This window comes from Hemibagrus wyckioides, linkage group LG02 (genome assembly GCF_019097595.1).
Source record: "Hemibagrus wyckioides isolate EC202008001 linkage group LG02, SWU_Hwy_1.0, whole genome shotgun sequence".
NCBI classification, from domain to species: Eukaryota; Metazoa; Chordata; class Actinopteri; order Siluriformes; family Bagridae; genus Hemibagrus; species Hemibagrus wyckioides.
The window spans coordinates 12,327,458-12,354,160 of NC_080711.1; the positions used below are offsets into that span (position 1 = coordinate 12,327,458).

At 38.4% G+C, this 26,703-nt stretch overlaps 1 protein-coding gene across 5 annotated transcripts in view; it reads left to right on the plus strand.

Moving 5' to 3' along the window:
* Positions 1 to 26,703, plus strand: part of arhgap17b (Rho GTPase activating protein 17b) — a 29,842-nt gene continuing 3,139 nt past the window's right edge. For 2 of the 5 annotated variants that reach the window (XR_009206755.1, XM_058409959.1), the window contains exons 1-20: positions 1 to 428; positions 9,990 to 10,029; positions 14,732 to 14,836; positions 14,929 to 15,005; positions 16,046 to 16,157; positions 16,578 to 16,654; positions 17,114 to 17,231; positions 17,509 to 17,577; positions 17,816 to 17,897; positions 18,528 to 18,655; positions 19,431 to 19,542; positions 19,800 to 19,881; positions 20,101 to 20,181; positions 20,425 to 20,538; positions 20,655 to 20,746; positions 21,532 to 21,688; positions 23,256 to 23,489; positions 24,160 to 24,296; positions 24,485 to 24,901; positions 25,596 to 25,619. Coding sequence is in view for 4 of the 5 variants with exons in the window: in XM_058409959.1 (XP_058265942.1) it covers positions 376 to 428; positions 9,990 to 10,029; positions 14,732 to 14,836; positions 14,929 to 15,005; positions 16,046 to 16,157; positions 16,578 to 16,654; positions 17,114 to 17,231; positions 17,509 to 17,577; positions 17,816 to 17,897; positions 18,528 to 18,655; positions 19,431 to 19,542; positions 19,800 to 19,881; positions 20,101 to 20,181; positions 20,425 to 20,538; positions 20,655 to 20,746; positions 21,532 to 21,688; positions 23,256 to 23,489; positions 24,160 to 24,296; positions 24,485 to 24,901; positions 25,596 to 25,600 (2,292 nt within the window). In the remaining variant the exon portion in view is untranslated. The remainder of the gene's footprint in view (positions 429 to 9,989; positions 10,030 to 14,731; positions 14,837 to 14,928; positions 15,006 to 16,045; positions 16,158 to 16,577; positions 16,655 to 17,113; positions 17,232 to 17,508; positions 17,578 to 17,815; positions 17,898 to 18,527; positions 18,656 to 19,430; positions 19,543 to 19,799; positions 19,882 to 20,100; positions 20,182 to 20,424; positions 20,539 to 20,654; positions 20,747 to 21,531; positions 21,689 to 23,255; positions 23,490 to 24,159; positions 24,297 to 24,484; positions 24,902 to 25,595; positions 25,620 to 26,703) is intronic. The other 3 variants (XM_058409945.1, XM_058409936.1, XM_058409969.1) reach the window with 2 other exon arrangements.

Below are 26,703 nucleotides of genomic sequence, written 5' to 3' on the forward strand. Positions count from 1 at the left end.
GCTAAAGGCAGGAGGAGGGCGACTGTGAAGGGTGTCAGATGTCAGTACTCGTCTCGCGCTGCTGTAGGGAAGTGAGAAACACTTCCTACTTCCTCGCGCACTGTTTTTCAAACGCTGTTGGGCCGAATGCGGAAAATAATGTAGTGTTGATCAACTTTTTTTTTTTTTAGTATCAAACTGCCCCACACATTTGAGGAAGAGCAGCGGGGAATGCTCGTGGAGCTGAGCAGCTGCGGTTTGAAGCTGGCCGAGCGGCTCGGATGGCTGCGCGCGTGCGGAGAGGAGCTGAGTGACGAGGCGACTTCACACACCGGGCCTCGCTGAAACTTCTGAAAGTTTACATCGGCGAAGAAACGACAAAGAAAAGGCGTCGAGATGAAGAAGCAGTTTAATCGCATGAAGCAGCTCGCCAACCAAACGGTCGGAAGGTTAGTGTGGGTTATTGTTTATTTACTTTCTTTTACATTTGTAACGGGAGTGTGAAAGCTTAGTACACGTTGGGTTGGGAGTGTCACAGTGTCTAAGTTCAGGAGAAACAGCAGAAACGCCCCTGAGAAGGTTTTCTACTAAATATCTCAAAATACATTCCTTTCATATGAATTTGATCTTCAGTCATTTGACTGGAAATGAAAATGTCTGAACAATGTCTGAAATGCACCCCTGTAGATTTAAAAAGGTGAGGTAGGTGTGTGTGTGTGTGTGTGTGTGAGAGACCCTGTTACAACCAAAGTTGTTATAACCAGTTCATGCAGCATTACAATGTAGCCTGCTTGTAGGCCAAACTTAAGTTTATCTTCAAGAAAGAAGATTATATTAAAATATGCTTATTTTATGAGATAGATAAACCCAAATGTGATGCATTACAAACTGTACTATACCATATTATTTCTTAAGTTTAATAAATGTTCAGGGTGCACCAAATAGCAGAAAGTATCATAATATGATTGATCTTGAGGACATCTTCAGGGTATACAGGTATATGTTATGAAAACGTAGTTTTGCTATCAAACAAAGATCAGGAAATAGACCAAAAACAATGAAACGGTTGGTACAAAAAAACAAATCAGTTATTTGTTACTGTACATAACAATGGTGGCAAATGAGACAGGAACTTGACAGTACTCTGAGAAGTGTTTCATTATGTCAAATAATATATTGCAGTATCGATGTATTGTATGTCCTACTTCCTTTCAGTCGCCTTGTGAATGACAACTCGAATATATATAGTGCAATAAATGTAAGGCTTGCCTGCTTGATTCGAACAGATTGCTCAGACCTGGCTTGCTGGCAACCTGGGAACTAAATATGTAATTGCTGTCACTTTGAATTCTGCAAATAATGTGATCATGGCGATGATTTTCAGTGTTTAATATTGTCGACCTTCTATTCAGAAGGCAATGTAAGGATTTTATTCACATTTTAAAATTTTTTATTATTCTGGTCAGAACATGAAATGAAAGTGGTAAAACTTTAATAGTGACACATTTTTGTGCTTAGGGGGTGAATTGTACTCTTGGTCCCTATTATAAATTCCAGCGTTTTTATTTTATGAGTACAGGGGTGTAGCACACGCTTGAGTGTCGCTGTAATAAATTCAAGGGTTTTAATAAAGATTTGTCAAAACGGTGTATTGCTGTTATGAGGTTTCATGTTAATGTAAACCGTGCACAGTTGAAGCCTTTGCATTTGCCCCATTTTGAAGACTCCAAGGGGCTTCCCTCAGGCTATAGCACACAGATCCTGTTTCGTTTTGGCTGATGGCTGAGGCATTGTTCCATTTATTATACTCAGTAGGTCTCCTTGTTTGTCTTTTGCACCTAAATATTTTAAACCTGCCTGGGAATTTATTATTTTTTTAATGTTTTGCTCTATTCTGTAAATCATTTGTTGAAAAATGCAGCAGAATGATGACCTAAAGCAATCTAAAATGTACTAGTCAGGTAAACCCTGTGATTCCTGCATTGCCAGTCGTACATTTATTCATTTGGCAGTCACCTCTACTCAAAATAGGGGTGGACGCTATAGCAAAAATGTCATATCACTACGTTTATGGTTTCATAATATCACTATAATCCATTTCACCAAATGTATTCTATTTACCAAGAACGGGGAGGAGAACGGAACAGATGATCCTTTAATGGTAAAAGATTTTGCATTTCTAACAGATGTTGGCATTGAAGGTTTGGGCTCACCTTTCAATTTGTTCCAAACCCTTATAAACTGATCTGAAGCAGCCCAAGGGTGAACACTAGGCAAGTGTCAATAGTTTGTATATATGAAATGTGACTTTCGACACTTGCAATATCATTGCCGCTGATGACCAGCCCTGCACCCTAATAAAGAGCTGTAAAGTCTGTAAAGATAGCCGTGAAGACAGTCATATCACAAGTTCAGCATAGTTAAAGATAACAGAACAAGAACAGTGTTTTTTAAGATTTTATTTCATAAATTATGTATTTTTTTTATATTAGAGAAATTTCGAAAGGCTATCCCACAATTTTCTTTTTTTTCTGGTCATGATGTATTATAAAATTCTTTGTCCTGGTTATGCCATGCAGGACACACGCATGGAACAAAGGTAGGCATCGTTTTTGCATCAGACTCACATAAACAGGAAGGTGAGGTGAAGAGGGTCAGCGAGTGCGGAGACTGTGCGTTTACTTGGTTGGTATTTTCCACAGCAGACATTTGTTTGGGTGGATTAAGGAAATCGCTGAACCTGGCTATCATAAATAACACGAAGGAACTCTGACATTTTTCTTGTGGCTATTTAGAGCAGTAACATGTAAATACACACAGGTACCATTGGGAGAGGGAAGGAAGAGGGGTGTCTGATGTTCTGGGTGTTGTCTAGCAGTATTTTCCCAGTTCCTTTTCCTCTGATGATTCAGTAGTAGCCTAGATGGTTCCTTTAACACCTGTATGCCCAAAAAAAAATAATACACTCTTGCAAATTATGCCAGTGGTATACAGTTAATAAAGATACGGATTGTTTTGTTGTGCTGCATATGAAATACCTTCTTGTTTTTTGGTTATAAGTATATAGTATTAAGCCGTGATATCATTGACTAGACAGAATAACATTATATAGTTTATTATGGTATGATTTACTACAGCACCGTCTCTCTAACATGGACAAAACAGGGTCTAACTTGTTTCTTGTATGTGTCTTCCCAAGAATTTCAATATAAACAGATAAAGAGTATGATGATCTTTGATAAACCAAAAATTTGTCAAGTTGCCAATGTGTGATCGAATTAAAAACACTAGTGGGATGCGGTATTATATGAAAATCATGCATCATGCACCCTCGACTTTTCTAAAGTCTCTTGATAATTATTAATTGAAATATTGCACCATTATAAACATTATTTAGTCTTTGGCGAGCAGATTTTTCAACAATATTCAGTCAGCACAGCTTTTTATTATTTTCCCTGAGAACATCAGAAGAAAAGCACACTGTGTGTGTGTGGGTAGTTTTTGAGAGTCTGCTGGTAAAATCATCATGTCTCTATTACAGTAAATCAGAGTGTAATGTAGAACGCAGACCAAAATCTGACTCAGACTCATCGCTTCATAGAGCTGCTTTCCAGGCTGTGCACAATGCCAAGTTTGGTTTTATCCAGTTGACTCCAATTATTTCTTCAATCATGTTTTGGAGATTGTACAGAACAAATGTTTCCAAACAATCCGCTCTAATTATCAATCAGGATGAAATTTAAATAATTATGAAGTCGTGTTGAATAAATATGGTGTGTATAAGTAAATGTCTCTTGCAAAATAGCTATTGCTTATGTTTAATATGAGGAAACTGTAACAAAATGATTGGTAACAAATTGGTCCCTGACCTCATCATTGATCTTTTGCCAGGAATCTGTTCGTACAGTGAGCTGATTTCAAGCACAGTCTAGTCATGTCCTTAACTCATGTTTAATATCCTTAACTCGTATTGTTTAATATGCTATTTGTTGTTGTGTCTTTAATGGTTGACTTGCTAAATATCGGAATATCCACGATGTAACATGGTTCCAGTCTGTCAATGTGGTGATATTGTACTATGTTCAAGTGATAATAGTTATTTCCACAGATCAGGCACAACCTTATGAGCAGTGAGAGGTGACGTGAATAACACTGATGATCTCCTCATCATGGCACCTGTTAGTGGGTGGGATATATTAGGCAGCAAGTGAACATTTTGTCCTCAAAGTCGATGTGTTAGAAGCAGGAAAAATGAGCAAGCGTAAGGATTTGAGCGAGTTTGACAAGGGCTAAATTGTGATGGCTAGACGACTGGATCAGAGCATCTCCAAAACTGCAGCTCTTGTGGGGTGTTCCCGGTCTGCAGTGGTCAGTATCTATCAGAAGTGGTTCAAGGAAGGAACAGTGGTGAACCAGTGACAGGGTCATGGGCGGCCAAAGCTCATTGATGCACGTAAGAAGTAATGCTGGTTCTGATAGAAAGGTGTCAGAATACACAGAGCATGGTGGCTCAGGGCTGTTTTGGCAGCAAAAGGGGGACTAACACAATATTAGGTCATAATGTTATGCCTGATCGGTGTATGTAATCATTTTACAATACCAGAATTTTCAGAACATAATATTCACATGTTTGGATAAACAAAATATTCCACATTTGTACGTTAAAAATTCTGATAAATTTATATAACACAGGATCGCTAGACTTCCTGGCCAAGTAACTATTACTGCATAACATAGGACAATGGTACTAAATAAAATGCAAGTCATGTATGTTACTTTTCATAAATTATTTTATAGTTTTCCAATTCTACCACAAATCTCATAAGTGGTATTACATATAAGTTTCCAACAGGAGGATGTTGCAGTTTCTCTCTCTCTCTCTCTCTCTCTTTTTTTTTATAGGCCTGCTAGAACATCAAATGATGTTCTAGCGGGCCTATAATGCACTACATAGGTTCTACAATATACACTGTGTAGTGAGGATATACAGTATAGTGCACTTGAGTTAGAATGGGTTAATGTTAAAAAGAACATTAAAGAAAGGGAAAATGAAGATGGGGGATTTTTTTGTGGCTACACAAACACTTCTTATCAGCACCAACAAATACCTTCATTAAATAATGTATTTAGAAGCAAATTAGATTTAAGATCTAATTAATATTGGCAAAAATCCAACCATTTTTTATATTCATCCTAACTCGGCAATACTGCTAATGTTTGTTAGTTTGTTTAGTAACTTCAAATGATCTTTTAAGGAGTTGATGCTGCTGCTGCTTTAACTGAAACTGAAGCTTAGGAGATTTTGCATTCAGAACACACCCAACAACATTCAAACTAATATCATCAGATGTTCGTTCTAGGTGTGTAGGTATGTGACGGCAGCTAGTGAGCTCTCTAACCTAGATAAAGCATGTATGATTATAATTAAATAAATGTATGCTTGGCTGGTGGTTATTATGTGGCCAGGAAAGGAATTTTGTTTGTGTTCAGAAATGCAGTGGATCAGGTGATCAGTTTTTTGGCACCTAGGATAGGGTTTTCATAAAATAAAAGACATGATGCTGGTAATTTGGCAGAGAGAGAGAGAATATAGTATTATCACACTTCCTTTACAACAACGCTCTGTACATCATCTAAACACATCACCCTGGCATTTGCAGAGTGTGTAACTGACAGATGGGATGCCGGGTTGCAGCAGGGGGCCCATTCCAAAACACTGACAAGTATCATTTCCTAACAGTGTTTTTCCCATAACAAATACAGCCCTTTTCCACAAACAAAGCAAAACAGTGGAAAATGAGAGGGGAAAAGGAAGTGTGTCTCTATACCTGTGTGTGTTTGCTATGCAACTGCTTTGTAGTGAAATTAAGATTTTTAAAATATATATATATATTTATCAAAACTAAAAAAAAAATGACTTCTGTTTCAAAAGGACATGTCAGGAAATAATTGTATACCAAAATACATTGCAAGGAGATTTGGGGTTTGATTTGTATCTAGAATTACAGTACAGACCGCAAATCATTATCCACTTTTTATCCATTCATTTCAGTGTTTAAAAGGCTTCACGGCTTGCCTGGTACTGAGTAAACAGTAATGTTGCCATGGCAATACATTCCAAGAAGAACTCCAGGCTGTGTGTGTGTGTGTGTGTTTCTGCTGATTGGGTTTAATCATACACACATGGACTGTACGCTCAGCACTCTCTGACTGGGGTGTGTGTAGGCTTTTTTTCTTTTTCTTTAAAGACTAAAGGAAAGCCTACATCCATTTGCCACACTCCAAATCAATGCTAATTCAATATTGATGGGAATCTAAAAATTCTCTCCCTCCTGAAGCTCTCTGCCTATGTAACGAGATCTCATAGATAATTTTTTTTTTTCTTGTTGCTAAGCTTGTGGCTATCAGTTTCATCTTTTGTGGCTTCTGTCTCAATATCTATACACGGATCCTCTTCCAGTAGATCTTTTAAGTTTCATAAATTCTGCTCATTTGCATGAGAAATGAGTGATTTAATAATCACAGTAGTGGTCAGTCTGGGTGAGACCGCTTTCATATGTTTGGTGTATAATAATTTAATATAATATAATAATAATTATAATAATTACTTGCATAAATGTATGTTGGATATATTTAGAATACAGTTGAGGTAATGAAATTGTCATATTATTCGACTTCCCCTGTCTCAGCTCTCCCTTTATATGTCTAAAACATTTACAGATTGCTTTTGTTGAAACACAGATAACAGTTAAGACATATTTCTTTCACTTCCTGTCTGTCGATATGGCCTATAGCCTAGTCAAGACTGCATCAGTGTTGCTACCTCTAACACACAGCAAATGGGTAAGCTTCCACGTAAAGCTGTTCACCTAAAGTGCTTTATTTATTTTTTTCTTAGAATAATGTTAATTGCCATTACAGATGGCTGCGCAACACAATTTTCACTATCGAGGAAAGTGGTTTCTTGGCTGTAAGCAATTTGTCTGGTTCCACAGTGATCCAAATGGCTGTTAATATGTTGCCAGTGCACAGCATTATTATTGGAATAGAGTAGCGAGTGTGTTGATGGGGGTGATTTTTTTCTTTTTTTTTTTTTTTTAATGGATTAACAAATTTGCTTGCACCATTTAGGTGGACTCGTTGATTATATATTCTAGATGTGAAACAGGATGTTTTGAATGGATGCCATTCACCAGCTATACAAGCATTTGGGGAGCAACTAATCTCTGATCACTGAACAAATACCAGCCATACAGCAGCCATTAATCCAGCCAGCATGATGTTTATATCGACCCCAGTGCCAAGGCTAAGCCGAGTTTGTGTCTGAGCTATTAATTTAATATTAATTCAGAATTGCCGTGCAGGCAAGTATGATCAGCTTTCATTCCTTTCCCTTAGTCTGTCTAATTTGTTCAACATTAGCTATTATTTTTAATGTGCAACCGGGATACTAGTCTGGGCAGCACATGCCTCGTGAGCTAGCATTTGTGATTTATCCACTGCTGTTAGATGTTAGTGTAGCTGAGAGCAAGCAAACTACAAACTTGCTGTGTTGAGAGTTCCTGTCAAATGTGGACTAGTCACATATACACTGATCAGGCATAACATTATGACCATGTGGCTAATATTGTGTTGGTCCCTCTTTTGCTGCCTAAACAGCCCTGACCCATCATGAACTGTGTATTCTGACACCTTTCTATCAGAACCAGCATTAACTACTTCAGCAATTTGAGCAACAGTAGCTCATCTGTTGGATCTGACCCACACAGGCCAGCCTTCACTCCGCAGTGCATCAATGAGCCTTGGCCACCCATGACCATGTCACTGGTTTACCACTGTTTCTTCCTTGGACCACTGCAGACCAGGAACACCCCACAAGATCTGCAGTTTTGGAGATGCTCTGATCCAGTCGTCTAGCCATCACAATTTGGCCCTTGTCAAACTCGCTCAAATCCTTACGCTTGCCCATTTTTCCTGCTTCTAACACATCAACTTTGAGGACAAAATGTTCACTTGCTGCCTAATATATCCCACCCACTAACAGGTGCCATGATGAGGAGATAATCAGTGTTATTCACTTCACCTCTTACTGCTCATAATGTTATGCCTGATCGGTGTATATCTATGTACAAGGCTTTTGCAGGGCATAAGTTCCTCAGTTACAGTAATATTATGTAATGATTTGCACTGGTGTATCTGAACTGTAGTGTAACTTAGGCTTACAGAGGGAAGCTTCCAGAGAGAGCTGTTGTGCTGAATGAGCACTTTTCAGTGCATAAATCACTGCTTCAGCACTATTGCACCACCCAACACACTATCACTCACTCAGTGCAATAAGAGCTAGGAATTATATACAGGGCTAGTGCAGGGGATGTGTATGTGTGTGTCTCTGCCAAATACCTGCTTTTGTTGTTGAGGTTGAGCTTAATTGATTTGTAACATAGGGAATGTAAAAGGCTGTTAGCATCAACACACAAGGGCATTAACACACACTGGAGCTCAGAATAGCAATCTGAACTACACTTCCTGTAGTGCTTGTGGTGATGGCAGGTCTCAATACCTTCACTTCTTATATTAATATATGTGTAGAACTACTGCTGTCCTCAAAGCTGCTCTATTACATGCAGTTTTTAAATGGGATCTATCTATCTATCTATCTATCTATCTATCTATCTATCTATCTATCTATCTATCTATCTATCTATCTATCTATCTATCTATTAATTTTTTTATCATGATCTTTTGATTATAACCGCTTGATTAGTACATTCCAATGTGACTAAAAAATAAAATTAGTGAGTTCAGTGTAAGAGTTCTGCACTTTTGGCAGGTCCTCCCTGTCTTTTGTCTTTCCATATTTTCCCTGTTCTTGTACTTTCCATTTCCTACAAGAGTGCACACTGCCTTCCACATGGTGTTCAGCATTTTTTTTTTATGTCTGCAGTTCCTGTCATATTCTTGTAATGGGTGTGAGATGGTGTGAGACAGAAGTGTCTAAACTGGTGTTGACTGGCTGGAATGTTTGCTAATGATGTGGTCAGTCTGTCTGTTTGTATGTGCTTTGCATAAATTTAATAGCAACGACATGACATATGAATTAGGACAGCTAAAACAAATACACAGATCAGGCATAACCTTATGAGCAGCAAGAGGTGAAGTGAATATCACTGATTATCTCCTCATCATGGCACCTGTTAGTGGGTGGGATATATTAGGCAGCAAGTGAACATTTTGTCCTCAAAGTTGATGTGTTAGAAGCAGGAAAAATGGGCAAGCGTAAGGATTTGAGCGAGTTTGACAAGGGCCAAATTGTGATGGCTAGACGACTGGATGAGAGTATCTCCAAAACTGCAGCTCTTGTGGGGTGTTCCCGGTTCCCATGGAGTCCCCACCTAGTAAGTTACAGGACTTGAAGGATCTGCTGCTAACCTCTTGGTGCCAGATACCACAGCACACCTTCAGGGATCTAGTGGAGTCCATGCTTCAACTGGTCAGGGCTGTTTTGACAGCAAAAAGGGTCAACAAAATATTAGGCAGGTGGTCATAATGTTATGCCTGATTGGTGTATGTTCTGACAATAGAACAATTAATAGTAATTTTAATTTTCTGTCAGCTCAGATCAGTCTGGCTATTCAACTTTGACCTCTCTTATCAGCAAGGCATTTCCACCCACAGAATTTCTTTTTGTGAAGTGTGTGTGTGTGTGTGTGTGTGTGTGTGTGTGTGTGTGTGTGTGTGTGGGTTTTTTTTTTTTTGTTTTTTTTTAAACATTTTTCCGTATTTCTGTATAATCTGCTTACACCTTCTGACATCAGCCATGTGTCTGAGAACATGTGACCCATTCTAATTTTTAACTGAAGCTCTTGACGCGTATCAGCATGAGTTTAAGTATTGTACTGATGCAGTGCAGCTGATTTCATGGATGATCAGTGATTCAGGTGTTCTAATAAAGTGGCCAGTGAGTGTATATATATCCATCTAACTGCTTTTATTACCCTTTTTTTTTCCAGAGCGGAGAAAACAGAAGTCCTTAGTGATGACCTTCTACAGGTGACTATTTCCTCATTTTTATTATTATAATTAGAGCAGCCTACTGTCAGTTCTTACTCAGCTAGAAATTTCATTACCTCTTTAATAAATACACATTTTGTAATTCCCTTGGAGCTGCTTTAATCCTATCAGTTGCTCAATGGTCCTGCTAAATAATTCCTCTGTCTCAGTGCATATCGCTCTCCAGATTGTTCTTCAATCCTCTTCTAGATAACCTTTGCCCGCCAGTCATTTTTCTCTGCTCTCCCTCACACACTTCTGGAATGTTCTTTATGACTCAAATGCCATTCTTAGGGAGGAAGGTCTAAAATCCCTCTTGTGGCTTTTATTCACACAATTTTAACGATCCAGAGTTTATCACTTAGTTACAGTACCTTGGTAAAAGTGACCTCATGATCCAGTCGTTATTCTAAATTGTATTATCTTTTGTATGAGCATGATGTTTCTCTGTATGGCTTTCTAAATACGAAGATTTCATGAGATTTCATTGCCCGTATGTTCATTATAGCTCTTTAAAAAAAAAAAAATAAAAAAGAAACACCCTGTTGGACATGCGGTATGCATTTGTTGGAAAGTCGCTGATGATACTCGGATGTGTTGTTGACACACAGGGTAAATTCTAGGTCGCTCACACGTGCAGAGTCAGATGTCAGTTATAGCCATAGGCATACCGAGCTTGCACAATCTCACACAGTGACTCAAAAGCATGCGCTCTCACACGATAGAGACAGAGATTGCATTTCAGCTATACTGGAAAACGGCTGCTTTGTCTACATTAAAAACGATATATTTACATATTTAGATTTGTGTATATCCTCTATGTTTACTCCATTATATTTATGTGGGACACAAGACTGGCATTAAAATAGACAGTGAGTGATGCTGAGTGACTGTGTGCCTTGCCTTCCCCTTTCAACAGAAGAGAAAGTAGCAGTTCCTGTGAGGCCCACGAGGGCAGCAACCCCTGCACACTGCATTCCAGTGCCACTCATGCATTCAGTGTGCAAGGGTCAAAGTTTGACTGTTGCTGATTCACTATTTAAAGCCCCCCCCCCCCATTTGCCAGCAAAGAAAAGCATGCCTATAAATTTACACGGTTAACCTTTTTATAAAACAATGCAGTAAAAACTAAATATGTGCCTCTTCTTTAGTCTTGATGAGCAGTCAGTTTTTTTCTCCACAAAGAATTCAATAGTTGCCAAGTTTCCTCAAATTTCATACCAGTTTCGCTTCAGTTTTATGTATTGTAATATACGCTCAATGAGCACTTTATTAGGAACACCTATAGGTGCGCACACAGTCATGGGCCAGTTGCAGGGCAGCGGTGCAATGCATAAACTCATGCAGATACAGGCTTTGTGTAATGTTTACATCAACCATCAGAATGAAGGGAAAACGTGTGATGTCAGTGATTCCGACCATGGAGGGACGGTCTTGAGAAATTACTCAGAATGATGCACAGAAGAAACATCCAGTGAGAGGCAGCTCTGTAGAAATAAATTCCTAGTTGATGAGAGAGATCAACGAAGAATGGCTAGTCAGAAAGGCTAGATTAACTCAGGTAAGCAGTCTGTACTGCTGTGGTGAGCAGAAATGCGTCTCAGCAAGCTTTGAGGCTACAACAGCAGATATTTTTCTATATTGCACCATTCTGAGTACAGTTCAGGAGATCAGCATTTATAGACATACTCAAATCAGCCTCTCTCGTACCAACAATCATATCATGGTCAGAATCACTGACATCACATTTTATATAACACTTAAAAGAAAACAAAAGGTTTCATTTCTTGTTATATGAAACCTTAGTTGTTGAACTGATACCAGTTTGTGATAAATATAATTTTTAATGACATTATCAGCAGTGCAGTCAGGAACCAGTTGCCAGCTTCAGCAAACATGAAAACTCATATGGACGGTGGATTTTTAGATGATTACAAAGAAATCTTGGCTGAAATTATTTGGTGTGACATCCCTAATAATATAAGTAACTGATGCTAAGCACTTAGCTGTCTTAGAAGAGCTATGTTGACCACTATACATTGATAGATTGAATTTTACCTAAATAAATGCAAAACAGATTCCATTTACCTAGGCTAGCACATTAGCGCTTGTGAGATGCGGGGCTTCCATTAAATCGTTATAGAGCACAACTCTTTTATAATGGACTGTGAGTGTTTAGATTGAAAGCTGGTCTTGCAATTGGACAATAGGCCTCAGATTGCTTAAATCATTATTTCTTCTCACTGAGCATGCTGTTACAATTGTATGCTATCTTACATCTTCAGTTATTGCTGGTCATTTTTTTTTTTACAGACGTGCATTTGATCTCTTCCTTGGATGTTACAAAAAAAAATCTGTTTTGCACTACACGTAAAATAAAAGCAGAAGTCAATGGCTGTGAAGCCCTGACATTTTCAGTTTCAGTTCCACCAGTGCTTGTCTGAAACGGCATGTTTGATTACTGGCAAGAGGAATTTTTCTATGTGCGTATGCAAGCTGGCTAAACCCTTGCAATTCTCATGACAACCATAGTCACTTTTTTTGCCACCCGCTTGTTAAAAGTGGAAAGAGAACCTGCAGCAGAGCTAACACCTGCAGCCCTGAGCATTAGATACCACATGTATGAGCTCACCTGACAGGCAGGAAGGCCTCGAGCCAATTTGGGTTCTCCATGGGTATGAAGAAAAGGAAAAGGCTTAAGCTGTCATCATTTGAGTCTAGGATGAATTTCTCCGGCTTACCAGCTGAATCCAGCCTGATTGGAACGGCTCTGAGCTGGAGGCTTTGAGAAACATGGGCTTGTCAGTCAAAATGAGGTGCATAAAACGTCCTGCAAAACCTGCATTCTGTATTTATAGGGAAGAGAGAGGTGAAGTGAAAATGAATCAGCAGTCAAGCTCAACTCCGATTCTGTCAGAAATGGTTCTGCCTTTACTCTTGCTGCACATACTGTATTACTGTAAACATATTTTGTATTCTAAGTTGAGGTGAAATGATGTTTACTGTAAGCCTTTGAAGGAGTGTTTCCTACAGGCAAGCCATGCCTGATGTTTTTTAATACTCAGCACCAGCATGTTTTTTCTGAGAAGTATTATAATTAAATATATTGTATTGTCAGTATAATATGTAAGATGCGCACGTCTTTTGGTATTCATCATTACCAAATTAATAACCTACTTCGTTTTAATTAATTAGGGTGTCAAGCAATATTTTATTTATCTTTGTGTCACAGATATTATTAAAAATCCTCATGCGTTTGCACTATAAGGCTCATTTTTTTATAAAGATAACCAGTTGATTTCAAATTAAGTGCATTAGCGAGTTAAATTAGTTACATTTAGCTGGATCGAGCATTGCAAATGAAGAGCGGGTTTTGTTTCAGAAAAGAGCTTCTGTTCAGTTTTAATCATTTTCATTGCATCAGAATCCCACGTTGTCAGTGTCCGAATGTGACTCATCGCCAAGAATAATCTACCAGTTTAACGCTTACCTCACACGTCTAGCTTTGCATATGTGTATCTTATTTTTCTCACCAAATAAGGGTTTGTTGTAGCATTGTTTGCTGCTGTTTTCTCCTAGCAATGAACTCCATATGCTGAGTTTTATGTTTAACGTGTTATAGCAGTTTATTTTTATGGTAGAAGTATTTTATACTTCCTACTTGTTGCAGTCCATTTTGTTTGCCGTTAGGAATTGTTAAATATGTCCACATCACTGTCATTTCATGTTGTCTGTTCATCAGCAAAACAAATTAAGCTAGGCTTAAATCATAGGGTATCATGTGGTATTGGATGTTCATATGGCAAGATTATATACACCGATTAGGCATAACATTATGACCACCTGTCTAATATTGCTGTAGGTCCCCCTTTTGCTGCCAAAACAGCCCTGACCCGTCATGCACTGTGTATTCTGACACCTTTCTATCAGAACCAGCATTAACTTCTTCAGCAATTTGAGCAACTCTTTTGGATCAGATCACACGGACCAGCCTTCGCTCCCCACGTGCATTATTGAGCCTTGGCCACCCATGACCCTGTCACCGGTTCACCACTGTTCCTTTCTTAGGACCACTTTTGATAGATACTGACCACTGCAGACTGGGAACACCCCACAAGAGCTGCAGTTTTGGAGATGCTCTGATCCAGTCGTCTAGCCATCACAATTCATTCAAATCTTTACGCTTGCTCATTTTTTGCTTTCCTGCTTCTAACACATCAACTTTGAGGACAAAATATTCACTGTGTATATTTGTGTAAATATAGTATATATATATATATATATATATATATATATATATATATATATATATATATATATATATATATATATATATATATATATATATATATATATATATATATATATACGTACATATATATATATATATATATATATATACGTACATATATATATATATATATATATATATATATATACGTACATATATATATATATATATATATATATATATATATAAATATATATATATATATATATATATATATACATATACATGTTGCAATGTGCTGAAAAGGGATGCATCCCTTTTCAGCACACTGCAACACCTACTTGTTGAATAATGGATTCGAAAAAGAAATTTAATTTTTCATGTTTTATGATGTAATCTTGCTGACCCATACATGACCATTACAGTGAATTTAATCGTTTCTGATCATTAAGCCAGATTTGCTGTTTACAGATTGAGCGCCGCATGGAGATTGTGCGGTTGGTCTCACATAATGCCCACAAGAAGTTAGTGACATGTCTGCAGGGTCATGTTGGAACAGATGTGGAAAAAAGACACGTAAGTGCAAATCCTTTTTGGTTTCACATCTCTTCAATGTGATCACACTCTACACTCACAGTATGACACGGTGCGTGTTTGTTCCACTTTAGAAAAAGCTGCCTCTGATGGGTCTCTCTCAGGCCATGGTGGATGGAGGGGCTCAGTTAGGAGAAGAGTCCATGATTGGGTGAGTTCACCTGCATTCTGGTCAATGCATGGTCCAGGGAAGCACATGTCATTCAAGAGAATTTATATTAAGAGAAGCTCACCGCAGGGTTTTTCTTTTTTCTTTTTTTACATTCATTAAAGAAGGACTGCTTTACGGTCACCTCATTCACTGTAGGCACATATGAGTAGCGCTGCTGGATCTTTCTGAGCATAGACGACACGAAGAAAAGTGAAGGTCTCCTTCTAGCTTAGACAAAGACTCAGTGTCTAATACTTCACTTTTAGACAGCGTTAAAATGGTGCATATATTATTTTCATCCATTTTTTTAAATACTGATTATTATTCAGATCTTTTAGGAACAAAACCCAAGCAGTAATCAATTGTGGGGCTGCAATCAATCTGAAAATTAATGCATTATCTTAGCAAATAAAATATCTTGAATATAGACAGATTAATTTTATTAGACTGTTTTTTTTAACAAATACAAGGTTAAGATATTTTTTACTTATTTTATCAGATATCTATGCTTATCCAAAATATCTTCAGTTACTGAGATATCAGTTTTTGCAGTGAAGCTTGTAATTTAATGCACCACTACAAAATGCCAAAGAAAAAAAAGAAAGATATGTAAAATTATCCTTGTTTGAACTGAACCGTGTATTATATTTACTTAGCAAGCCAATGATCATGACTAAAATAGTGAATAGAGCATGTCTCCTATTTCAGCAGACGCTCAGTTTAGTGATGATGTACAGCATACTGTGTGTGTGTGTTTGTGTGTGTGATTTTGATTATTAACTGTTTATATAAAAACACTCTTAAGGTCATTATACAGATAAAAACAAGAACAGTACTTCAAAAAACACAATCACGTACTTTATTTCATGGATATATATTTATGAATAGAATCAGAAGTGTTTTTGAGCTAAATGGGCTGCTCATTAGATTTCATCAAAGTGTTATAAAAAGCTTGTGTTCTTCAAGTTTCAGTTCTACTGAATTTACTACAGTATCTCCCACTGCTTTTTGTATTTATCTATATGACTGTGCTGATATAGGAAGATGATGGAGGTGTGTGGAGAAGCTGAAAGTAAGCTCGCCTATGAGCAGAGCCAGCATGAAGTCCAGCTTGAAAGGGATTTCCTGGACCCACTTAATCAGCTAGCAGAGGTGAGTCCAAATAGTGGTACCAAATACCGTTTGGTCATGTGTATTGTGTTTCCATGGAGACTGCAGTACCTGCGTTCTCAATGGAGTTGTAATGATCGTATCAGCAGTTGGCCTTTTTAATTCGACATAAAGCATTATAGTAGGTGGATGATGCAAATGACCTTTAAGTGCTCATGCTTGTGTTTACTGAATAATAAAAAGCTGAATAAATCTTTGCTGGCAGTCAACACAGAATTTGTGTTTATGATATATTACATTTAGCACGAGTTATATATTGATTTCTTTAATTGTACCAAATAAGCAAAGCATTTTATGTTCTTGTTTTTTTTTCCCCCCAAAAAAATTAAATTTGGAATTGTATGTACCTTTAGAAATTCTTATATTATGTGCACATGATGTATTCTGTCTTATTTCTTTCAGGTTGATATTCCTAACATCATTAAGCAGAGAAAGCAGTTAGCTAAGCTTGTACTGGACTATGATTCTGCTAAAACGAGGTGAGCAAAACCGCCCTGACACTGTCGAATTTTAATGCAACATAAACAAAAAAACTGTTTTTATTTCAAAACTAATACAAATCTTTATTCCGATGCTACGCTATTTCAAATAAATATATCTATTATTAGCTGTAGGAGAAATTAAGATCTAACTGAATATTAAATATGAGCACTGTGTGCGTATATTTAGTTTTATTATATTATTTAGCATATTATTTTTGTGTAAAAACCCTCTTAACACATAGTTGTTGTCTCTTAATAAAACCTGATTCAGTTCATGCAGATTTCCCTCTTAACGTCACCACCACCTTTAGTAAATTATAACATTTCGACTTATATATGTGAAGAATGAAGCTAGAATTATGTTATATTTGTTAAACATAATGCATTTGTGCTAGTTTTGGGAGCTTATGGGGGGAAAAAAAATCTGATCCATATATATTACTCTGTCTGATCCAGATATATGCAGGCCAATAAAGCAATTCTCTCAGCCACAAACAACCAGGCAATGGCTGCCAAAGCAGACTCCTGTAAAGAGGAGATGGATGAAGCCCACAACAAAGTAGAGATATGTAAGGTATGGTTATAGGTTATTAAGTCATCTAAGGGAGGGTTCCTATATCTCCTGATGACCTTGAGCTAGGGCAGGGAGGAGCTGGAGAGAATTATGAAACACATTCCTGAGAAGAAAAAAAAAATGGAACTCACTGACCATTTAAAATTATACATGGACAAATAATGATCTCACTATACAGCTTATTACATCTTAATAAACTAGATTGTATGATTGAAATGGGGTTAAAATATATTGAGGTATTTCATGAATAAGCCTACCTTTTATTTGTTCTATTCAGGACCAACTGGCTGCTGATATGTACAACTTCTCCTCCAAGGAGGGAGACTATGCACGTTATTACGTCATGGTGAGTTCTCCCTCTGCTGTTCAGTGATGCATCTGTGTAATATTCATCTGACACAAATGCTTTCCTTGTGTTTCCCATTTAAACGAGGCTGAGCGCAGAGCTGCTGCTGTTAAAAATTGAAATGCTTCATTACTATTAATTCCAGAAATCCAGCCGTTTGCACTTTACTGTCACATTTTCTGTTATTGCGAACACTAATAAAGAAAGTCATGTAAGAAAGCTTTTGCTTCTTTGTTAGTTGTTAGAGGCCCAAGCTGAATACCACAGACGATCTCTGGCTTGCATTGAAGGCGTCCTGCCTGCTATAAGATCACAGCAGGGTATGACAAAACATAACACATATTGTATTAAATGAAAACACATACACACATCTGTTCAGATATTTATGATCAGTTCCTATGATCTGGTTAGATATCTGTATTTTACTATATACTATATACTATTTACTATATACTCTGTAGTACTTTTGGTTTTGGGAAGAGATAATAGAAAGTGAAGTGTCTTTATACTGAAGCACAGCTCTAAACCTCTTTTTGAATGCAATAAAATCGAATCTTCACCAATATGTAAAAATTACTGACATGAGTACTCAGTACTCTGTAGTGTTGTAGTGTATCAATAACTATATTACAATACCTCCACATATAAAACAATTCCAGTCCAAATAAGACTCATGACCCCATCTAGTCACAGGAACACATTGTTTTATAATGCGTAGGTTGAACATGAATGTTTTCATACTACTGTAAGTCACTGAAATTGTTATTTGAGTCACAGTTCAGTATAGATTGTCCAGGATCAGTGCTGTGAAGCCTACTGTATATTTCTGGATCTGCTTATGATCCGACTGCCATTGATCAGTAATTCGACAACTTCTATTCTTGCCCAATCTCTATTTTTCTCTCAGTCACTTATCTTTTTTTTCTCTCTCTCTCTCTCTATCTCTCTAGAGACGTGGATGGAAAAGCCAGCATTCGGCACAGCACTTGAGGAGCACCTTAAGCGCAGTAACAGAGAGATTGCTCTGCCTATAGAGGCCTGTGTGATGATGCTGTTGGAAACAGGGATGAAAGAGGAGGTAATGAGCTTTACCAAGCACCTAAAAAAATGAGTCCTGATTCAAGAAGGTTATCTACCAATATATAAGCCGAGACCTTTTGCTCTAGAGGCTTTCTAAAGAGTTCTCTTAATGACTTATGACTCTTATATTTGGTGTTGATGTGAGCCTTACATCTGAAAAAAGTATGTATAATTCAGATTTCTGTCTTTGGACAGATGGAACCGAACATGCCTGTTGTAAAAACATTGTGTTTGTGCTGTGAATTCAGAAAAATAATGGCAAATTAAAATAGAAAAGGTTTTATGCTCATCCAGGATGGCTGTCAGTGTTGTAAATAGAGTCAGTCATTCTTATTGTGTATAAGGTGCAAGACTATGTGACAGAACTTAATGTGGTTTTAGGTAAACACGTGGTCTTACATTTAAGGAAATGATTTGTGTGCAATGCAAAGAAGCAAAAACATCAGACACACCTTAAAAGAAAAAACAGGCAGACATGTAAATTATATAAATGTAATTTTTTTTGGACAAGCCATTCATTTAATTAACAGACTAACTCGTGACAGACCTGCTTTAGTAAGTCAGGCTATGGAAGTGTAATTGCAGCTATTGATGTTATCGTGTAGTTCACTTCTCCTTTCCATTTTGACACACAGACTGCCAGGTCTAATAATAGAACTGAAACGAGACATCCATTTCCCTTCTATTATCGTGTGAAAAGTCAGACAATTTATATTCAGATTTTTCAGATGCTTGATAAATATATGCTACATATAAGTGTTCTCTTTTTGCAGGGATTGTTTCGTATTGCCGCAGGAGCCTCTAAACTGAAGAAGCTCAAAGCAGCGTTGGATTGTTCAACTTCTCAGCTGGAGGAGTTTTACTCTGACCCCCATGCTGTAGCTGGTATGTTCCGTTTTCAATAAAAAAAAAAAAAATCTATACATCTAACATTTTAGTATATGTCCAGGTCAGTTTTGTTAAATGGAACACATTAAAAAAATAGACTTTTGAGGATTGTTTTCTTTTAAAGAAAACCAGCCTAACCTGATTCTACAGTTAAAATATGTCCTGCCGCTGCAAGTTCTGTTGCACTGGTTCATGAGAAACACTGTCTTTTTGTTTCCTGTTTTTTTTTTTTTGTGCTGGTTTCCCATAATCAGGAGCCCTGAAGTCGTACCTGAGGGAGTTGCCTGAACCACTGATGACCTTCCAGCTGTATGATGAGTGGATTCAAGACTCAAAGTAAATGACACATTGCATGGCACACATTCTGTACACACATGAAGCAAGAACACTTGTACCAGCAATATGGTGATTTTAATTAGAATTAGACAGGAGCGTTACAGAATACATGGAAATCATGTATGACGGTTAACATATTTAACCTCGCACAATACATTCATTTAAATCGTGTGGCATATTCTTTTCTTCTTATTTGCCTGGATATCACTTTCTGTGCAGTGTTGCTGATCCAGATAAGAGACTGCAGGCATTGTGGGTCACGTGTGACAATTTGCCAAAGGCCAATAAGGCTAACCTGAGGTAGGTTGAGTAAAAACACACACACACAATGGAATGTACTGTTATTAAAAAATGGGATTTGTGAACACAATTTTAATTTACAAATGATGTTATCCATTTACAGTTTACATTTAATGTTTTAACATCCATGAAACAAATTAATTACCTTGATATCTAAAAAACTGTAAAATTCAATCCTTAAAAAAACCCACTTATTTTTTTTTTCCATTTTGACCTAATTCAGCTTATTTTGTGTCCATAAAGATACCTGGTGAAGTTCCTTGCCAAGCTAGCTCAGGACAGTGAGGTCAATAAGATGACCCCAAGCAACATTGCCATTGTACTGGGACCAAACTTACTGTGGGCCAAAACTGAGGGGTGAGATCAGACATAACAGCTTAGCCACATTTTCTGTCTGTTTAGTTGTACAATGTTTTGGATCAAACACTGATTAACATGACCTGATGAACGAGTTAGTTTTCTTGTATTTTTAGGACTCTTGCTGAAATGGCAGCTGCTACCTCAGTCCATGTGGTGGCGATTATTGAGCCCATCATCCAGCATGCAGACTGGTTTTTCCCAGACGGTAAACCTTGTGTTTATCCAGATCACTTTAGCTAAACATGAACGTCATCACTACTCAGCATCAATACCAATACAGTTTATGGGTGTGGCACGGTGGCTAAGAGGTTAGCACTTACACCTCCAGCGTCCTGGGTTTGAGTCTTGCTCCCGCTCACTGTGTGTGTGGAGTTTTGCATGTTCTCCCCGTGCTTGGTGGGTTTCCTCCAGGTGCTCCAGTTTCCTCCCACAGTCCAAAGACGTGCTTCTAGGCTGATTGGAGTCTTTAAATTTCCTGTAGTGTGTGATTGTGTGAGTGAATGAGTGTGTATGTGTGTGTGCCCTGCGATGGGTTGGCACTCTGTCCAGGGTGTGTCCTGCCTTGGTGCCCGATGACACCTGAGATAGGCACAGGCTCCACCGTGACCCGAGGATAGATCGGATAAGCAGTATAGACAATGAAATGAAATGAACAAGTATATGGGATTACAAACTAGATTATATCTGAAAAACAGATTACTTGGTACATTAAGATTTTAGTAACAATACAGTTGTAACATTTATTTTAGAATCTGTAATGTCTTATACACATATGACCAAACATATGTGAACACCTGACCGTCACCTGTATATATGCTTTTTGAACATTTCATTCCAGATATAGTCGCCCTTACCTATTATAATACAGTTTATTTTACTTTGTTATTCTCTGTAATGTGTTTTTCTTATTGTTGTTGAACCAACTTTGTTTGTGTTAGGTTTGCGTGACCTCTGAGAGTTTGTACTGTTTTTTTTTTTTCTGTCTTCCAGATGTGGATTTCAATGTTTCGGGCATGTTTGCGATGCCCACTGGCCCCATGCACCAGCCTGGATACCCTGCTACCCCTGAGCCTGAATATTCTACTATAGAGCGGAGACGCCCGGGCAGCCAGGGGGGATTGGAGACCGAGACTCCCCGCAAAGACAGGTATCCATCCCACCCTCGCCTTCACAGACAAGACTCCAGATCCACCACTGTGTCTGCTTTGTATGTAGTGGCCAATGAGTCTGTCACAGTCAAAGCGGACAGTCCGTCTCCGGAGGCTGTGAAGTGACTCGCACATGCATTACTTTTCAAGGTGTTTTGTCTTTCAGTTTACTTTTTTGTGTATGCTTCATTACATCAATAAAACATTTGTTTCTTCCCTTGTTCAAACATGGTAAAATGAGTGATATGATTTGTGTATTATGAAACGGGTCTCTGAGTCATACAGATTGCGATACGCCTCTGCTTGACTGGATCTTCAGTAATTTGGGTCTTGGTCATGATTATACATTGCAAAACCTATCAGTAGGTGTAACTTAATAAGTTCGAAGTCGCAGATTCTCCTCATGTAGCTGTGCTTAGTAGAAGTATGCTAAATATAACTGCCACACCCTCATCTCCTGTCTGTTGAGTAAATAATGGATTAAAGGTCAAAAGGATTAAAGGTCTTTCAGTCATGTGATGAAGTGCTGTTGCTGTAGTGTAATAGAGGCGTTTGTTCAGTGAGTTAGTATATAATCAGTTTAACAGGAGTATGCACAGTCTTGGCTGAAATAAAAACTCCAGCATTTTTCAACCTAATCTCTATCTTCCCTGTTGGTAACATTCGCGCAATATTACCTTAGATAATAATTTTAACACTCAAAAAACATACCTATAATGAAAGTCTTAAGTATACCTTTTTAAAAACTTAACAATGTGCCATATAACAAATTCAAAGCTATATTAATACATGATGACCACATATTTGCGATGGACATGCAAGGATGTGGTTATGTATTTTAACCCTGACAGCACCAGAGCGATAAAGTGAAAGGTTTTGTGGTGTCTATGCTTCATCAGACAGAAACTCGATACTTCTGTGATTACTGATCTGTATACATGCATCCTTTTCGCTTCTTCTCTGTCCATTTTCTTAAAGGATTGCTTATATGTATTTAGAGAAATGAAAATGAAAAAAAAAAAAAATGAAAGTATTCTATGAACATGTGTTTGACCAAAATCAACTTCCCTAAGACTTTCAATTTAAGTGAAATGCTCACATATTGCTCGTATGCTAAAGATTGTGATAGAGATTAGATTGAAAATGCGCTGGAACCTTCCTTTAACCTGTTAATGTCATTTCAAAGGTTGTCTTAAAACAAAAGGTCACATCTCATCAACAGCTGCTTTCTGATACATTTTATGATTTTCCAGTTACTAGAAAATGATAAATGACAAGCTAATAATAGCATTAGAATTAGTTAAGCTATTACAAATAATTAAATAGCAAAGAAAGATATAGAACATATTGCCTCGTAGTGCACAAAATGAGTAACTCAAAATTTTTTCTTTTTTGTTTCTTTAACCAATTGTACCCCCTGCCTTGGTGTGCTTTGTGTGTAGTGGCCTCCCCTTCTCTTTCCCCTTTCACTTCTCCCTGTCCTCTGGTCTCTAATGCCTCTCTGTGACCGCAGGTAGAGGGTTGTCAGGTGTCAGTGTTTCACCCTCTTTCCCCTCTCCCCTGTAGCCTCACTAGCAAACATCCGGAGCATGCACCTCGTAGAACTGGCACTCTAAATAGAAAGCAGCAGCAGCAGCACACCTCTCCAGCCTTCCAGCCCCCTCTTCCTCCAGTGGAGGCAGGGGGGGTCCCAGTGTCCGAGCCCTCATCTCAGTCAGCTGTAGGGGGCTCGGAGGCTGGAGCTATAACGGCTCAGATCCAGCAGCCTATAAACCAGCAGCAATCTGCTGAAGAGAGCAGGTAAGGACCGAGAACACAAAGAACGCTTTCCACCGCCTCGCTGCAGGATGCCAATCAAAAAAAACCCCCACCTTTTTCTACCAGATGATTCTGTGCTGCGTAAAGCTGTCTCTAGTGTAACTTTCACCATCTTTCTTTTAATGAATCCCATAAATCAACGTACCAATTAAATCCTGAACAAGTAAGTAAAATCAAATCAAAAGAGTATTTTACCTTCTGGCTGAGATTAAGGAGTTTAAAGGCTTTCAGATGCCAGTTTCAATCCGGAAACTTCTTAGTCATTTGTCTGCTCAGACTGATCACACCTTCCTCATAGTCAGTGATTCCTGACTTCCTTCCTTACATCCTGTTTGCTGTGTCTCTTCCCTTTCTCATGTCTGAATCACTGCACTCATTCTTGTCTGGAGTCTACATGCTTTTAATCCCATTCACAAATTTCATGTACTTACTGCTGAAAAAAGAATTATTGCATGGCATGCTGTATAGGTGATTGTAATACAAATAGTGATTTTTAACAGTTTGTTCTATTTTGGCAATGATTTACAAGCTGCTTAATATCTAATATGAAGATGCATGTTCATAAGAAGCATGGGAAAGATTATAATATTTATAAGGAGCATACTCAGAAAAATGCAGATGATTAAACCTGGTTGTTTTTGTACACTGGTAGTGTTGTGCGAGAGCCAACCTCCACACCTCCACCCCTGAGAAATGGCCCTGGAGGCCCCAGTGGAACACCTGGGCAGCTGACCGTGGGGACGCCAACATCTGCTTCCAAGGGCCCAAGTCCACACATGGTGCGCAGAGGTAAGTCACTTTCCCATGTCTCCACAGGAATTATAATGAACCATTTCCATTGTTTGACACTGTGTATAAAGCTTTTTATATATACTGTGTTGTTTCCTACATTGGGCCATGCTGCTATAGCTTTTGTTTTGAAAATGCGTCTTTTCTTGTTCAATTTCATGTAAATGAGAACATGGATTTGCTTTCAGGTACTAAGAAACAGGCCCCTGCACCACCTAAAGTGGCTCCCAGCGCCTCTTCCTCAGCAACTGCACCCCTGAAAGCCGCACCTCCCTCCTCTATACAGGTCCAATACCAAAACCCTGCAGCAAGCCATGTCCACCCTGTAACCCTACCTCGCCGCCACTCCGGTAACCAAATGCCCATCCATGCCCCAAGTCACCCTCCTCCCCAGCCTCCACAGAACGCGGCAGACCCAGAAGCGTCCCCTCCCCACAGCCCCACTCCTCCTGACACCCCTCCACACGACTCCACCCACTCTGCTTCTTTGTCCCGCCCTCGGCCAGTTCCCAGACCACGGCCCAGACCCAGTGTACCACCGCCGCCCCAGCCTCCCACCGAGAGCACTAATGGAGTGTGTAACTCTGCTTCCAAGATCATTACAGGTAAGAGTGGAGCATTGCTTGCTTCCATTAATAGAGATTATAGATGTTTGTGCCTTTGGTTTTTTCCTACAGTCTTAAGTACTTAAGCAAAACACTCTCCCATATTATTGATGTCACTTTTCAGTCCATCTGATAAATAGCCATGCACTCAAAACTGTGCCTTTAGTTATATATGAAACATTCTATTCGCTTGACCTGAATTTTAGTCCTACACCCAATACTGCTTAGGGAGCCTTACAATAGTGCAGCAAAGCATAATTAATTCACCTTATGACCTACAAATAGTACATAGTGTGTAGAAAGTATAGAAAGTCATGTGATCGTTTTTGGAATGAACAGCAGAAAATCAGCCAATTTAAAGACCTTGCCGGCAAAAATGAATCCAGGCAGTTAGCCATTTGTTTTTATTTTTTCATACATAAATAACATAAATGTGGAGCACATGAGCAAATCGGGGCATGATGCATTTGGACGAAAAGTTTGGGAGATGTTGAGCTTCAGTATGTTGAATCAAATCATCGGCCTCATTAATGATTCATTATTTAAAGCACAAGCCAAACCGACTGCTGCCCTCAATCTTTCCCCACATCATTATATAAACATGGAAACTTCCAAATGGTGCAGAGAAAAAGCACTTAATTGTGCTCACAGTTAAAGTTACAACATCTTGATATCTGTCCACGTATTTCCGCAGGTTGAGGATCTTATCCTGGCCAAGGTAGTAACTAGAGCCCTTGTTCTACCATTAACTTGCAGCTCATTAGCATTACCATCACTCACATATCAACCATTTTTGATGTTCACTTTTCATCTTCCAGTTCATTCCCTGATCACGTAACTCCATATTTCGTAAAATGCAATTTTTGCAGGTGGTTCTCTCACACCATACTTTTTTTTTTTTTTTTAACATGTTTGAGCTCTGAACTACACATTAGTTTTGTGGTGAAATAATGATAAACTTGAGAACTTTACATGATAGGAAATGCCAAGTTAGAGAGTTTGGACAGTCACCCAAACAAACCACTCTCTTAAGTTGTCTCACAGCTGAGGTCTGAATGTTCCTTTTTTAGCCCTGCAATTTATTTGGTGCAGCAAGTATACATTCAGACATTAATAGGATAAAATTTCTCTCATTTGGCTAGCTGCAACAGGAAACATATGGATTGCAGTGATAAAACAGGCGCTGGAGAATTTTCTTCCCATTTAATTACTGATATTGTTTGGGTGTTTACTGTGAGATCCTTTGCCCAGGGCACAGCTATTCTAAACCGTGTAAGTGATAAGAAGAATGAATTATATCATACTCCACTAATGTGTGCCATCTTTATGCGCAAGTCTAATCCGTTCCTCGATAACGGACAGATGCTATGTGCAGTGTGCAGTATGTACAGTTAGTGCGTGTAAAACAAGTTTGGGACAGCAAAAACATGCATGCGCTTCAGGATTCAAAGCTGGTCAGTGGTAATGGAAAGTTCAGCAGTTGCCAGCCATGCCCCTCCCCCATCACTCTGGTTTGAACAGCACCCCATTCTGCGGTTTCACCACACGGCTCCTCTGCTATCCATCTGCATGAGCACGAGCACTGCGATTTACAGCTGCACCCCTCAAGCCATTTCTACAGGCTTATCACTCCATCTTTTCACCCCTCTTAAACTTCTCTTTCTCTGAAATATGTGGAGGGGGGGTATTTTTTTTTTTTCTTCAATCAATTAATCATGACCACTCTGTGAGTCATACAGCGCTGTGGTTAATTACTATTCTGATGAAGCAATTCCATCAGAATGCCTTGCTTGATAAGTAAT